The 16,537-nt window shown below is 38.1% G+C and overlaps 1 protein-coding gene across 1 annotated transcript in view; it reads right to left on the bottom strand.

Annotated features, from left to right (window-relative positions):
* The window catches only part of LOC127633891 (phosphatidylethanolamine N-methyltransferase-like), a 111,577-nt gene that overhangs the window by 66,505 nt on the left and 28,535 nt on the right, over nt 1-16,537 (bottom strand). The window contains exon 2 of the mRNA XM_052113266.1: nt 5,429-5,544. Within this exon, the coding sequence (XP_051969226.1) occupies nt 5,429-5,544 (116 nt within the window). The remainder of the gene's footprint in view (nt 1-5,428; nt 5,545-16,537) is intronic.

The raw sequence follows: 16,537 nt of genomic DNA, 5'->3' as shown, positions 1-16,537 counted from the left end.
GACGGACAGGACAACCACCGATGTAATGAGAGTTGTCCCCACAATACAGACAGAGATTATGGGTCATGCGTCTGGTTCTTTCTGATGGAGAAAGACGGGTATGGTCAAATTGCATAGGCTCAACCCCGCGGTGATCTGGGATATCAGCAGGCCTAGACGAGGAAGCATATGATGATTGGTGAAGATCTGGGTAACAATTTTGAACTCGGCGAGAGACTCGGATAGATTGTTGAATAAACTTCTCAAGGCCCATGACATCATCATAAATTGCGAGTTGAAATCTGAGGGCTGGATTTAATCCTTGACGGTAGGTTGTCATGAGTGCTCTCTCATTCCATCCACTGCGTGGCGCAAGGGTTCTAAACTTTATAGCATAGTCAGTTATAGACATTTGTCCTTGTTGGAGGTGATATAACTGCTCACAGACTGATGAATCACCTACAGGACAACCAAATACTTCTTTAAAGTGTGTTATGAAGTTTTGAAGAGAGTCAGTAACCGGTCCTGTCTGATTCCACATGGATTCTGCCCATTGAAGTGCTCGCCAGATAAGAGTGAAATAATGAAGGAGATTTTTGAACGTTCAGTTGGGAAATTGTATGGTTGTACCTCTAGAGCGAGTGAGCACTGAAGGAGAAATCCGTTGCAATCTTCCTCCCGGCCAGAGAAAGGCGCTGGTTTCATCATAGGGCAGAAAGTAAACAGCGGTGGTGGAGCGTCAGATGCGGAAGTGGGAATCGCTGCAGCTCCGCGCTCACCGAGCTCAGGTGGGGAAATTCCAGCTGGATTAATCACAGGATTAGTTTGTTCCGAATCCATAGCGGTTTTGGTCGAACCTTCTGTCAGGATACACACTAGGACAACAAGGTTAGAAGGATTCAGAATAACTTTTAATGAAGCTTTCGTAGGACAGTAGGGAAGTTCAGATGCATCAACGGGCGCTGTGAGTATAATACTGATGAATGACCGTCTTTTCTCTTGCAGATAACGGCAGGCTTGAGTGTGGTAAGTATCACAATCCAAAGGACGCGGAGTATGAACACCAGGGAGATGGAGGAGTCTCTAGACGAGGGAAAACAGGTAAGTAACACAAGGGTGTACTGAGGAAACAGACTGGAATAGTCTCAGGAACAATCGTCAGAAAAGCACAGAGAGCAGGTTAGTGGATATTTCCTCGTTCAAGGTTTGACAGAGACTGGAGGTGAGTTGTGCTCTTAAATAGTGCTGGTGATTGCTTTGTGTTGTGGATGTGAGTGAGCCTGATTGCCTCCTGACACTTGTCCCACACATCAGATAAACATTTGATCTCTTAAAAGCATGATAAATGATCTTGGGAAAGGTGCAGAGTGGAATTCTTTAAAAGAGGCCATTTATCCCAGTGATTTCAATGCGGACGATAACACTATGAAAAACAGGGCAGCTTGTACCGATGATACCCGTTAGCTGACTAAAAGCTGATAGGTTTGATTAAGACCAATCAGCTTCTTTTGTTTTCCAAGAATATAAAAATATATATATTTTGACACTCATTCAGCCTACAAATAAAGATTGTGGTAACATAACTTACATCAGTTCTTAAATAATCAGGTTGGGCTCCCGCACCATTTGACCTTTACATTTCCATGACTTGTCCAGTTGTTTGTGATAACTCGATAAACATTTTAACAAATGATTTTAGAGATTGTATGCATAAAGACTCATTTCTAGCAGAGGAAATAGAAAGCAAGCTAGTTTAAGCTGGTTTAAGCCATTTCTTTTAACAGGGATTAAAATGTACTGACTTTTCAGTGACTTTTTTCTTTTTCTTTTATTAATGACCTCGATTCTCCTGGGACTGCAAATCACAATTTTTGAATTCGTTGATGTTTCTTTTTGGAAATTCATCAAATACATTTTCTTATAATGCAGATGTAAGATGCACATTATTGATTTAGGTGTATTCATCTCTGATTCTGTACTGCAGGTGAGTTATTGGATAAATGAAGCCTTTTAAAAATGTAAGCTTTTATATATATATATATATATATATATATATATATATATAAAAGGTCAATTAAATAAATGGGTTACATTTTAGAGGCACACTGCTTGCAATAAAAACCGGTCGAAGACATTGACTTCGTTCAGGTGGACAGACGTAACTGAGGCTGAGTAACCTCTTGAGAAAGCAGCAGTTGACCTTGTGAGAGATGAAGGCTGTGGATGTGAGGTTAGGTAATATTCCCATTGACAAATATGTGAAACATTGACTCACACAGCGCTGCTTTGAGATCTCTATAAACACAGGATGTAACAGAGAAAAATGGATGTAAGAAGGCAGAATAAAAAGGTTACTGTCACACATAGCACACTTTTACCCGCAAGAACTTCTCTTCTATGCTGGAGAAAAGCTTATTAAAAAGTTTGTGAAATGATTATATATTGTGTTCCAGTAAAAGTATATTCTGTTCACATTTTGGACTGTTTTTTATTTTATTTTTTTATTTGGAACTGTGGCGCAGAAGCAACCCTGCTCTTGACATAAGAGCTGTTGGCTCACGGGTCCCAGGATCGAATCAGGCCAGCATTATGTTCCAATCCCATTCCTCTCTCACCCACTTTTCTGTCAGCAGCCACTTTCACACATGAAACCCGATAAATTGGAGTAACATTGTCGGATTGCCTTTTACACACGCAACGGCTTTCTCGGGTTTATCCATTTTGCTACCATTGACATTAGCACCAAAATGGCGTTATTTTATCACAAGTAACAATCACTTTCTGTTTCTGTAGGCTGTCAACGGCATCAAACATTGTGGAGTAAGAACTTTTTTATCTCCGTCAGAATTTTAATGATTGTCCCAAAGCAGACATCAGCGCAGCCTGAGCTCATATGTGCTCAAACTGTTAATTTTACTGCTTTGTTCTCAAATTTCTTGAATTCGAATTCAAAACTGTTTGCGTGTAACACAATTTATTTGACAGCAAAAATGGCAAACAGGAAGTGAGGCTGTATCTTCACACTTTATTGATGTATTGACATGAAACTGGCTACTGTATGTGTAATTTTGACAATACCAAATGCGTAGATCATGAGTTTGATGGCAGCGCCATGCAAACTACCCAAAGTCTGTCATTTTGTTATGTGTATTTGCCTTATCCCCTTAACTGCCGCTGTTTAAAACAACAAGCCACTTTTGCCTAACAACACCCTTTAATAATGGTAAGTTAAATCTAACACTTGGCCTCCCATTGCCTTATTTTACAGATTAAATTAGGAATAAACTTTATAAATAAGAATTAAGTTTGAGAAAAAAAGTAATAAATATTCTTCCCTTCCATTACTTCCATGCTGTGCTATAATAATTATATCAGATTCTAGCAGACTCCACATAAAGCACAATTATTACCTTCATCATGAAATTATCCAATAATAACCATTACTGTGATCATACTCAGATGGAAAGTTACTCATGCCTCCAATGTGCAATTCTGCTAAAACAAAGCATCATAAAGACGGATTTGTTTAATTGTCAAAGGAAAGTGAAACCTACAGGCCCTGAGAGGCTCCGCTATGAATAGCTTTTATCTGCTGCATTAAAGCGCATCAATTCTGGGAGGACTTGCTAGCAATCACAGTGTAATGAGACACACAGTAATAAAGACATTATGCATGCAGTGATTAATAACAAATGTAAATGTATTTATAAATGGAATGAAGCTAAATATAAGAGATGTTAATCTATATGCTACATAGCTTTATATGGGTCTGTTAAGTAGGTATGTGCGGAACTTCTAATTTCACTGACGTTTAAACAAGTATTTTGGAGTTGACGAGTCTAAAAAGTAAGAAACCCTGAGAAAGCAGTCAAGGAAAATGTGTTTATGTGACCCATTTAAAATACTTAATTTATTCCAAATCCAACGCTAAATTTAGCGGAAAAGGGGCGTTCATCTGCGACATGCTTGCCTTGCATTATGATCATTGTACATTAAATATAGAACATGATACACATTCACTGAATTAACGTTTGCGAATACAGGCATATTTATTGAAAACAATTGAATGAATAGTGCAGGACTGATAGCCTGTTCTAAACGGTTCAAATGGTCAGGAAACTGTTGTTGTAATAGGTAAGCCAAGTTTTAAGTGCTATCATGCATTTGCCATTGATCTAATATGACAGCTGTATGGTAAAGAACATTAACCAGTGGGTTTAACAGTTCCGAATTACAATAAAAATAGCAATAGAATAGAAAAAATAGGCCTGTGATGTAGCCTACAATAAACCTAATGTTTTTGAAACATGACGCATACACAGAATAAAAGATAGATTAACCCGTTAAGCAAAAGATACCCTTCTTAATCAGCAATTAACATGTCAACATGGTGCAGATCCGGTGAAAGAAGGACTTGACTCACTTAACTCACCTGAGGTGAAAAAAAAAGCCTGCTGAGCAGGAAAATTACTTACAAGCATGTAAAGATTTAAAAAATATTCAAATGTGATAACATCCATAGAAAATTTCAAGCCAACCATTCGGAAACCTGCTTCCAGCACCACCACCACCGAAGTGATTTCATAGCTACTTTGCAGAGATTTCTTGTCTTGCAAGAAGACATTTTCCTGCTCATGCTGCAAGTAAGAGAGGGAAGAAGCACGCGCAGCCTGAGGTGAAATGAAACTTTGTATCTGCTCCAGATATCCTCTTTTTTTAGAAATATTTGTATTATTAATTATATTTCAAATGTGTAACATTAAGATGACAGTAATTTAAGTGCATCCTTTGTAAAAATATAAAGCCAAACGTAAATGTGTAAAAATGTTCAACAGTTTAAAGGAGAAAAATATTAACCAACAACCTTTCCATTTGACCCATTGTTTGGAGAAGTTCAACAGCCATGGCTTATGGCAAGATGATTACATGCACTAGTGTTTGAGCAGTAATGGGCATATCATGTTAAATGTGAACACAAAGGCTCTGACACTAAACAGGAGACTGGTAGAAATGGAGCTCAGTGACATGGGAATCTGTGTGCGTGTTGCAGATGTACTAAGAACATATTCACTCTTTCAGAATGGGGTAGAAAATAGCCCCAGCCTGTCTAACACACACACACACACACACACACACACACACACAAACAAACAAACACACACAAACACAGTGGAAGATGTCGCATGCAATGGCGATTACACCAGCAACTGCAGCAGAGACTGAGGCTGCCATGGCAACGCTGACATAGTCATGAGAATACATTAAATGAAATAAGCAGGATAAATGTGCAGCATAGAGGTTGTGGTCAGATGACCACATTAGACACAGATGTCACAGTGTTATTATTGATGAAATCTCTGAGCAAAGGCTAAATGTGAGGCTCTGTCTTATGCAAAATGGGGCAAAATGGGTTAGTTTAAAAAAGATTATGGTACATTTTATGTGTTACCTGTGACTACGGTAAACGTTGAGGAGGAGTATAAGAACGCCAAGGAAATAACAGGCTTCATAAGGTCCACCGAAAAGTCTAGTCAGGCCCCGTGTCCTGTGCTCCCATCTGGCAACCTGAAATCTGAACAAACACAGGTAGTTATACAGTAGTCACACATCCAACAACACACACACACACACACACACACACACACACACACACACACACACACACACACACACTTCCAATGATTACATCAACTCAAATCTTAAGAACTACTTATTCAGTTTTAGAAAGTTACCCTGATGGACCTGAGGTGGTCCTGCACAGCTTTGTGGGGAGAGTGGGTCTCTTTAGTGATGATGCCAAGCCAGGCGAAAGATAATCCGCAAGTGTCTCTTCTACCGGCAGCATCACTGAATACCCTCGTGCCTCGGCACCCACAATAGTCGAATATGTCGACGTCGAGGGCACGAAGACACGGGAAGTATAAGGTTTCCTCCATGAACGAGAGAGCTTGTCATGGAGGTCATCAAAGAAAGGAAGGGACTGATATAGCGTTCCCTTCCTTTTTTGGGGGTATCTCTTGTTCGTGTTGCCAGTCTAACTGTATCCTGGCCACAGTCCGAGTAACCACCTCGAGTAGTTCCTCAGCCGCTTTATTATTGTGTGGAATGTTCAGAGGTTCAGCGTCCCCCTTGTGAACCGAAGAGGCGCCAAAGCTGCTTCAGGCTTGCGAGAAGGATCAGCTGGATCTGGGGAGAGAGAGTGAGCAATAGGGACGGACCCGTCTCTCGCTCCTCAGCCGGATCTATGTGAGAGCCCCACGATAAAAGAGTGGGCGCTGGCTCTTGGAAGTAAGCGAGATGATGTCACCTGCAGAGGCTATAAATTCTGGTCAATTTTTAATGACATGTTGCACACATATTCACAGCTGGTCAAACCTAAAGGTGTTCCCAATGCGCTAAATCAGTGCAGCATCAAAGTGTAGCTTTTTGACAGGGAACTACTTTATTATGCAATCGATCAGAATCTGCTGTTGCTGGTTCAAAACAAATGATACGTCTAAACCTCTGTTATTAATTCAAAAAGTTCATTTCAGAAATAGTGTCACGGACGAACAAGTCATTGGATAAACAAGGATAGACGGATGGATGTGTGTGTGTGTGAGAGAGAAAGAGTGTGTGAGAGAGAGAGAGAGAGAGAGAGCGAGAGAGATGGAGCGTGTGCGATCACCTGTTGCCACACCCAAACAGAGATGCTTACAGCTTTCTGAAGGTCAGCTTTCTCACTGGAATATAGACGTCCAAGCGGGGTATTCCTCTCTCTACCCTGTCATTTCAGGGTAGCCGGTGCGCAAATGTCATTCACTATAAAAACAGCGATGTCCTCTGCCATTTTAAACAGTATGTATCCAATGTGGAAGCGCTGTTCTATGTAAACAATGACTAACGGATTCACTTTACGTCACCAACTGACTCATATTACACACAAAAATGATCTTTTGCCACCACCTGCTGGCTAACATATGTAATTTCAAAAATAAAGACAGTAACTCCTAAAACATATGCACTATGCTTACACTTTAGTTTAGAACATCACGAAAACAAGCGGAGTGATACACACAGTGAAGCGCCTGAGTGCTGATGGTGTCAGACGTCCAATCACATTCGAGGACTGGAACTAACTGTGGTATATAGGTTTTTATTGATATCTAGGCTGCAATACAATAATATCATGATTATGTTTGTTTGTGAATGCTATATACCTTTATTGCAATTCAAAACTGGCATGATTCTTTTAACTAGCTTGTTTCTCATTCTTCTTCATTGGACGGTGGATAGGAACAACTAAACTTCCTGCTTCATCATAGAGCAAGGGGAGTAGTGTCGAGCATCTACACGTCAGTGTCGGTACAAAAATGACATGAGGTAATATGTTTATAAAAATGTTTATTGTTACATGAAAACCCTTTCAGCTGTATGAAAGATCTATATGGATATCCTAAAAAGTAAAACAACGTATAGACTTCTATTGTTATATTGTTCTGAGTTTGCATTCATGTCGAATAGATATGATTGAGTTTTCGTTAACATAATGTTGCAGTACATTTAATCTTCTAACACTTGCTCTGAGTGGTGCTCAATCTCTTAATAATTTTGTCCCAATTATATGAATAAAAAAGGCAACTAAATGGCAACTAAAAATATACATTTTTGGTGAAATAAAGTATTGTGAGGAAAAATATGGCAATGCTTTGAAATATTGATCCCTCACCTCTATTGTATAATAACAGTGTATCACTGTAAAATTGCTAAAACACATATTTATATTGTGAATATCAAGTGAGTCAGAAACAACTATAACCCAATGCCTGGAAATATGCATTTTAAAGGTATCGCAACACTTCAATTCTAAAGTGAGACTCAAAACTGGACATGATCACGGACAATCTTCCAAATTATGATGTGCCAAAAATCACATATACATGGACTATTGACATGGAAAGTTTATTATTTATATGATATTATTAGTTTCATAATCTCAATCAAGGGTTTGCAGGATTACCGTAACTGAGTGTGTGAGTGATCTAAATTATTTAATTACGGTTTCTAAGCTATTTATAGCAATATGCATGTTAAATGGCTTAAATGTCCTGTACATGGAAATTGTATCCAATAGCACACATGATGAAACAAAAGACCATTAGGATTAATTTTTAAGTAGCTGGACAGACTTCCATCCAGCAGTGTGTGAGTCCAGCCCTCGTTAGGCGTACATTAATGCACACTGGTCCTCAAACAGAAAAGAACAGAACATGCAGCGATTGTGCGAGTGATGTAACAATGCCACCACATCTGGTCATCAACAATTTGTTGGTTTGGTCTGTAGAGGTACAATTTTGACCCAATAAATATAAAATGCTTCGACATGGAGATCTGTTTAATACTTCTGTTTGTGAAATATTTTAAAATATATATTTTTTGGATGAATGTCTTGGCAAAACGCATTAACCCTCTGGGTTCTGAGGGTGTTTTGGGCCTGGAGAAGTTTTGACATGCCTTGACATTTGTGCTTTTTTCAGTTGCTTAAAAACATATTAATGGCTAAAGTCTGATAACACTGTATTCAGCACAAACTGGGCTACAATAATATGTGAGCAACATGTGTGTACATTTTTGCATTTTTGAAGAAACAAAATGTTTAAGTCATTGAAATAAGGCCATATAAAACATACAAAAAATAGTTCGACAAGACTTTTGAGAACTGGATCTTGTAGCTTAGAGTTTTTGCTACAAAATGATGTGAAAACCATCCTGATCACTCATTCATACAAAACAATATAGTAATTTAACTTTTATAAGACACTTTTAGTGTTAGAAATGTCATATGCGAGTAGGCGTGAACTATCATGAATATTGAGTTAATTCACACCTGAGGACCCAAAAGACCCCTCCCTTGGGCCTATTAATGAGGAATGTGACAGAAAGAGAATGAATGTGAGGAGACAATGATCAAAATCAAGTTTTAAGTTAAAATAAGTAATCTGACTACACATTTTCTTTACATAAAGACTTTACTTAATTTTAGACCTACACTACCGTATAAAAGAACTTATAGAAGTTCAGTGTCACATGATCCTTCAGAAATCATAATAATATGATGTTCTAATATGGGCATATTTAAAGTGCATTTTACGCATTTAACCTGAACACATATTTGCAAGCATAAGCTTTGTTGATGATAATGAGGCAGCATAAACACTAGTTAAAACATAATCTAAACATTCATATGATTTTATATCATATTTATATCATACAGCATACAATTTAAATACCTGCTTTAGCCAAAACAACATTTACATGTAACTAAAACTGAATATGTACATAATAGCATGTCAACTAAGTAAAACTAAATGACTTATTCATCTGAAATTGTATCCTCGGCTGGATCAAGTCTCTCTTCAAAAAACGTTCATAGGAGTCCTGCTCTTCTTCTGAGGAAAATGTTATCTCTTAGTCACTATCCAGGAGCTTATGCATCCACATAACCTATGTATCGTGCGTTTTCCAAACGCACAGAAAAGGCATTTACCATTTGCATTGATCGCCTCAGCACATTACCGTATGAATAGCGCACTCTGCTGGTGGGTGTGATCACATTAGAGATAATTAGTTGAGCCATGAGAAACTGTACATTGTTTTGTTTCATACAGATTACATAGCAGGAGAATATTTGTTTTAAATTTTAATTGTTTTATTTAAAAGTAGACATTTTAAACTTTCTTCAGACATATGCTTCATGTTTGTGTGATAAGTATTCGCAGAGTTTCAGTTCATTTTTGTGACGTGTTTCAGATATATGTTGCGAACCCAGAGACTGCTGACAGCTCACCCTTTATATTTTCTTTATTTTACAAAAGCACAATGTTTTGTTGTTATTGTGAGAGTACACAAATAAAAGTAGACCCTTTACAGTCTATAATGATGTCTTACACTTATCTGTACGACCCAAAATGATGGAGTACTTTATGTTGTTTCCACTGTAATGACGGAAAAATCCAGCAGAACACGTCGCAGCCTCCGTCGACCCCAGAGGGTTAAGTATCAAGCTAGGTCTACAGTATGTAACTAAAGGCTTCTTAAGGGGCTGTTCATACTGTATGTTAACATGAAATGGAATAAAATGGGCCCCATCCAATGCATGTTTCGATTTGAAAATGTGAAGCTTTTACCCTGGCATAGCATCTAAGTGCAGCGTTTATTGCGCAAGATGCTGAAAATAAAACAGCAAGATGTAATGCAATGGCCAAAAACATCCATCTGACAAATGTGTACATTGAAAGCAGTTAAACAGTAAAAACAAATAGCCACAAACAGCATGCTTTGCGGCATGTGATGCATTGTTTCAAATGATTGTGATACCTAAGTATGTGCTGCTTCAGATCCGACTCCTGTGCTTCCTTTGCAATGTAAAGATGTCTTAAGTTATTAATGCTGAAGATAATTAGTGCATATTAACTAAAAAAAAAAGTGCGTAAATGATAAGAGAATTTTCATTTTTGGGTGAACTAATGCTTTAAAGCACTACAGTTACTGTAATCTACATCCTCTTATGACTTATTGCATTATGTTACCTCTCTAAATCTTTTTGATTTTCTCCTTGAAAGTGACATTTATTTGTTAAGTTTATTTGTATTTCTTTATTATTATTATTTTTGTTGTCATAAAGATTACTACAAATGGGGAACCTTCAATGAAAACAGGAACTCTGTTCACTTAAAGGGTTTGTTTACCCAAAAATGAAAATTCTCTCTTTTGCTAAAAACAAATGAAGATTGTTAGAAGAATATCTCAGCTCTGTTAGTCCACACAATGCAAGTGAATGGTGACTAAGAATTTGAAGCTCCGAAAAGCACATAAAGGAAGCATAAAAGTAATCCATATAACTCCAGTGGTTTAATCCATGTCTTCTAAAGCGATCCAAAACATTTTGTGTGACAACAGACCAAAACATAACTCCTTTTCACTGTACATCTTGCCTTTATATCTATAGGCATGTTAATGATTTTGATAGTGCCATTTTGTGCTTTTTGAAGCTTCAAATTTTTGGCCACCATTCACTTGCATTGACAGTACCTACAGAGCTGAGATTTAAATATTTGTGTTCAGCAGAAGAAAGAAAGTCATACACATCTGGAATGGCATGAGGGTTAATAAATGAGAAGAGAATTTTCTTTTTTGGGTGAACTATACGTTTAATAACAGGCAGTTAATCTACCTGTTCAAAATGTAAACATTTTATTTACCAGTCACACGTAAAGAAACATGTGACCGATACTGATTACATTTAACATGTATGACCCCAGAAAGGTGGGATGTACACTACCATTCAAAAGTTTAGGGTCACTTGCCTGAAATGTTTCTCATGATCTTAAAAATCTTTTGATCTGAAGGCTTTGCTTAAAAGTTTGAAATTAGATTTGTAGACAAAAATATAATTGTGCCAACATATTAATTTATTTAATTACAAAATTAAAATTTTATCTAATAATTAAAAAAAGAAAATCAGCCAATAAATGCCCAGCATATAGATGGGAACTCCTTCAATACTGTTTAAAAAGCATCCCAGGGTGATACCTCAAGAAGATGGTTGACAAAATGCCAAGAGTACATGTCTGCAAAATCTAGGCAAAGTGTGGCCACTTTGAAGATGCCTAAATATAACATAATTTTGATTTATTTTGGATTTTTTTAGTCACAACATAATTTACATATTTTCATTTCTATTATTCCATAGTTTTAGACTTTGCTATTATTCTAAAAAAAAATAAAAATAAAGAATGAGTAAGTGACCCTAAACTTTTGAACGGTTGTGTGTAGGAGCATCACACATGCCCTTGTTTTCTGTGCTCTTGTCAAAAGCGCATGCCAAGTTTACAGGGTTTTATACATGCTTGAGATGAACATTAAAAGATGGGTAACAATATTCAGCAACAATAACATTGAAACATGTGCACACATGTGCACACCGATACTTCCCCCCTCCCTTTCAAAAGTGAAACGTCATATACAGTGGAATTTTGACACCTCTCTTGAACTCAATTCCCATGTTACGCACGCAATATCCAGCTTGAGGTCTGTAATTACGCTAAAAATATCCTTAATTAAAGTCTCGTTATGAGACAGCCTCAAACACATGGCTTATGATGAGTCATAGCTACATTTTCCACTCTCAAAACAACAAAGATTCACAAGCTTTTTTTAATTAAATTGTTTGATGGCTTTGGAAATCTGTGTATCACTCGTTCATATTATATTCAATTAGGAATTCAAAATCGTAAAAACAAAAAATGACTTATTTCATTATTTGTTTACAAAACCAATATTAAAAAACATTTTATTTATTTATTTTCTCCCCTTTTCTCCCCACTATTGAAGCATATGCCTACATTGTAAAGACATAGGCTTACATTTAACTGTGGGGTAAAGTTATGTTTAGGTTCGATAGTCATTAGCTATTCACCTGTGGTGCATAAGGGACCGTCTGTAAACTCCACCCACAACTAAAATGTCACTGGCATCAGAGAAGTCATTTATTTGACTATCGACTTATATGTTCTATCATAAATAAATAAATATTGTTAAAAATAAAACTATTACCTTTGGAATGTGAAATAATATTTTGATGAATTTTAGGGTTTTTTTCTCTCAAAAATAATCTAATGCGCTACTCATTATTGGACTTACTGTAAACATCTAATGTGTACTATGTCAGTCTATCCTCTGGTAATTTACTACAACCTTTGGAATGTGAAAATAACATTATAGTGAATTATTTATTTATTTTAAATAATCTAATACTGTTTTCATATTATTGGATTTACTGTAAAAATCTCATCTGTAGTAGATCAGTCTATTAACTGGCAAACTACAACAACATTTGGAATATAAAAGTGTACTTTTAATGTTTTATGTTTGTTTAACTTGCACGTCAACTGAATGAGTGATTGGACACTGCCTGTGTTTAATAGTGAGTGGAATTTCGGATCGTCCCTTAAGTACACTAAGCAATGAAAGCGCATCGGCACATTTTCAGTCATAATTCTGCAGCCACACCAACTGACATATATTATGGTTATATACCAATTACATTTATATACCATAACATCAAGCCAAGTGTGCGAAATCTTTGTAAACGTGCTGCCAGCAGAGAGCGTGGGAAGTAACCGAATAGCCAAAAAATATAGAACCTGAAACAAATTTTTTATTTACTGTTGTAATTGTTATAATTCACTCTCATGAATGCTCATCTGTCTTGGATGCATTCAACGTTAAGTCTGTATATTCCCTGAACTGCATCTCGCTTTGTTCATTCCACTAATATGTAAAAATGACAAACTCTCTGATGATTTCTCATTTCAAAAGCACACGAAACACTAATGTCAATTTAAAACACTTAATACAACTACAGCTGCCTTAGACTAATTATTAGGACAAAAGGTGTCAGACTGTAAGTCCACCGGGACGCGGTGCATGACTTGTAAAATCGGGATTGTCAACACAGTTTAAAGTGACGACTGGCTAACTGCGAATGCCAGACCCAACTGCAGCCGATTCTCATGTGCAGTGTGGACCACCAGTGCCCAACTGATCAACTGCACTGCATGGTACCACTTATACATGAATAAAACAAGTTGTGTGGCATGAAGAAGGATAACTGTGAGAAAGCATTTGGCATACAGAGTGAGGGATTAATCTTAATAAACATCACACGTGTGTGTGTGTGTGTGTGTGTGTGTGTGTGTGTGTGTGTGTGTGTGTGTGTGTGTGTGTGAGTGTGTGTGTGTGTGTGTCAATCTTATCAATTGCTTCACGTGCCAATGATTGTCCTAATGCTGAATCGCATGGAGACGAATCCCTGTCTGCATTCATTGAACATTTCACAGATATGTGTAGGCCCTGTGTCTAGCTAATTGATGAGAGCGATAGCTCAGTTGCAATAAATGTGGTGAGTTTTGGTGAATAAATTGTAAAGAATTGAACATTAACTGAGATTTAATTCAACCAATATCTCTTCACAGTCGAATAGCTGTCCATTCTATGTGAGCGTTATGAAGTATGTAAAGCATGTCGGAGGGGTTTCAGTGCACATGACATCTGATTAAAATGTAACTAGCATTTCAGTGCTGTGCTTCAGAAGCAATCAGATATTATCCATCAAAGTAAAGTATATACTTGACTCCACCATCACCTGTAAATGCATTAGCTCCTTGATGGCATCAAATGTCAATGGAATTTGAATATGTTTAATGCAAATGAACTCAGGATACTCAGATCATGTCTTGACATAACGTGCATTTAAAGAAGATAACTGAAACACATTATTGGTATCTCTCTCTTTCCATTTTCTGCCTTTCTTCATTGGAGGCACATAATAGTATCTGAGTGAAAATGTTATTATTATTGAATATTATTGAAATGTATCATTTGATGGATGAACACAACTAGAACTTAAAAAAAAACGTTGTAAAATGTAAATTACCATTTTATTAGAACTTGTCACGAACTGAATTTTCCTTACAAACATGTTTAATCATGTACCACATGACGTAAGTCTCGGGAAAATAGTGATGTTTAGTTTGTGAACAAATCTGTCTTTCCCTTTCGAAGCCAATAAGCTGCTTGAAGCATGAGACTGCTTTGGTGGCTTTTCATGCCTGTAAAGACTGACTTATAGCATCAGCCAATAGCATTCGAGTGTGGGCTATGAACGAGCATATCATTGGTGCTGAACGAATGCACCCCTTCATTGAACTGGTACTAGTCAGTCATTTGAGTCTGAACGAGATGAAACATTTTGTTCATGAACAAACTGAATTTACTGGTGAACTCGTTTGCGAACGAAAAGAATGTCTCACTCAGTTATCTGGTTTGTGAATTAGGATTCTGCTGAACGACTGCGACTGAAGAGAGGTGGTGTGTCATTTGTTTAGTTTGGCATGTGAGTCATTCAACAAGGAGCGAAAGGGGCGAAAGGCACTTAAGACAAGTTAATAGGTCTACACGAAACACATTGTAATTCCCAATTTATGAATGTGTAAAAATGACTGAAGACATACAGTTAAAATGGCATAAATTACAAATGGAAATGTTGTCCTTTGATGCACAGTGTAAAATATTTAGGCCTTTATTTTTCGATTTTGTCCACTTTTTCTCCACAATTTGGAATGTCCAATTCCCAATTCACTCTTAGTCCTCGTGGTGGCGTAGTGACTCGCCTCAATCTGGGTGGTGGAGGACGAATCTCAGTTGCCTCCGCATCTGAGACCGTCAACCCACCCATCTTATCACGTGGCTTGTTGAGCGTGTTATTACGGAGACATAGCACATGCAGAGGCTCACGCTATCCTCCGCGGCATCCACGCACAACTCACCACATGGTCCCACCGAGAGTGAACCATATTATAGCGACCACGAGGAGGTTACCCCTACCCTCCCTAGTAACCGGGCCAATTTGGTTCCTTAGGAGACCTGGCTGGAGTCACTTATCACACCCTGGATTCGAACTCGTGACTCCAGGGGTGGTAGTCATCGTCTTTACTCGCTGAGCTACCCAGGTTTTTAGGCCTTTCTTGAACTTTTTCTCTATCATGGTGATAATTAAGCCCATTTTTAAAGTGTCTCTGTACATATATAGACACATAAATTCCATTTGTGTAGCTTTGTTCTGCTTCTAAATCATGAGCCAATAGTATTTGAGAGTGGGCTGTGAAGGAGCATATCATTGGTTTGACTCAGTGAACGAATATACCTGATCTAGTCACTGAACTACTGAACAAACTGGATGAACTGGTAAACCTGTTAGCAAACTATTTAAATGAATCAGTCATTTCATTCATTATTGATCAGCTAACCGGCTGGAGAATTTGGGGACGCCATGGAAAAATACTTTTGGTTGGCCTTAAAGAGGTTCTGGAGAACCATCTAGCAGCTCAGGAGGGGTCGGAGGAGCCTCGCTGAAGCTGTGTTCAGCAACAGATGGAGAAACTCTGAGCTCAAACGAGGACAATGTCAGGAGGTGGAAGGAACACTTTGAGGAACTCCTAAACCCAAAAGATATGCCTCCCTTACAGGAGGCAGGGCCAGAGGCTTCCAGGTATCAAGAGTCCATTTCACTTGTGGAAGTCACGGAGGTAGTTGTGAAGTTCTGCCATGGAAAAGCTCCGGGGGTGGAACTGCTTAAGGCCCTGGATGTTGTGGGGCTGTCATGGCTGACATGCCTCTGCAATGTTGCATTGACCTCAGGAACAGTGCCTTTGAATTGGCAAACCGGGGTGGTGGTTCCTATATTTAAGAAAGGGGACCAGAGAGTGTGTGCCAACTACCAAGGTATCATACTTCTCAGCCTCCCCGGGAATGTCTATGACAGATACTGGTAAGGAGACTCTGGCCGATAGTTGAACCTCAGATTGAGGAGGAACAATGCAGATTCCGTCCTGGCCTTGGAACAGTGGACCAGCTTTTCACCCGCCCTCCTGCTTCTGGGCTTTGTTCTCTGCTCCCCACCATGCTTCAACTGACACTTTCTACGGATCTGCTCCTGACTTCCAAAACAAGTATTTAT

Source organism: Xyrauchen texanus, chromosome 40 (assembly GCF_025860055.1).
Source record: "Xyrauchen texanus isolate HMW12.3.18 chromosome 40, RBS_HiC_50CHRs, whole genome shotgun sequence".
NCBI lineage: Eukaryota > Metazoa > Chordata > Actinopteri > Cypriniformes > Catostomidae > Xyrauchen > Xyrauchen texanus.
The sequence above is the reverse complement of the archived record's forward strand: the minus strand, read 5'-3'. Positions and strand labels throughout refer to the sequence as shown.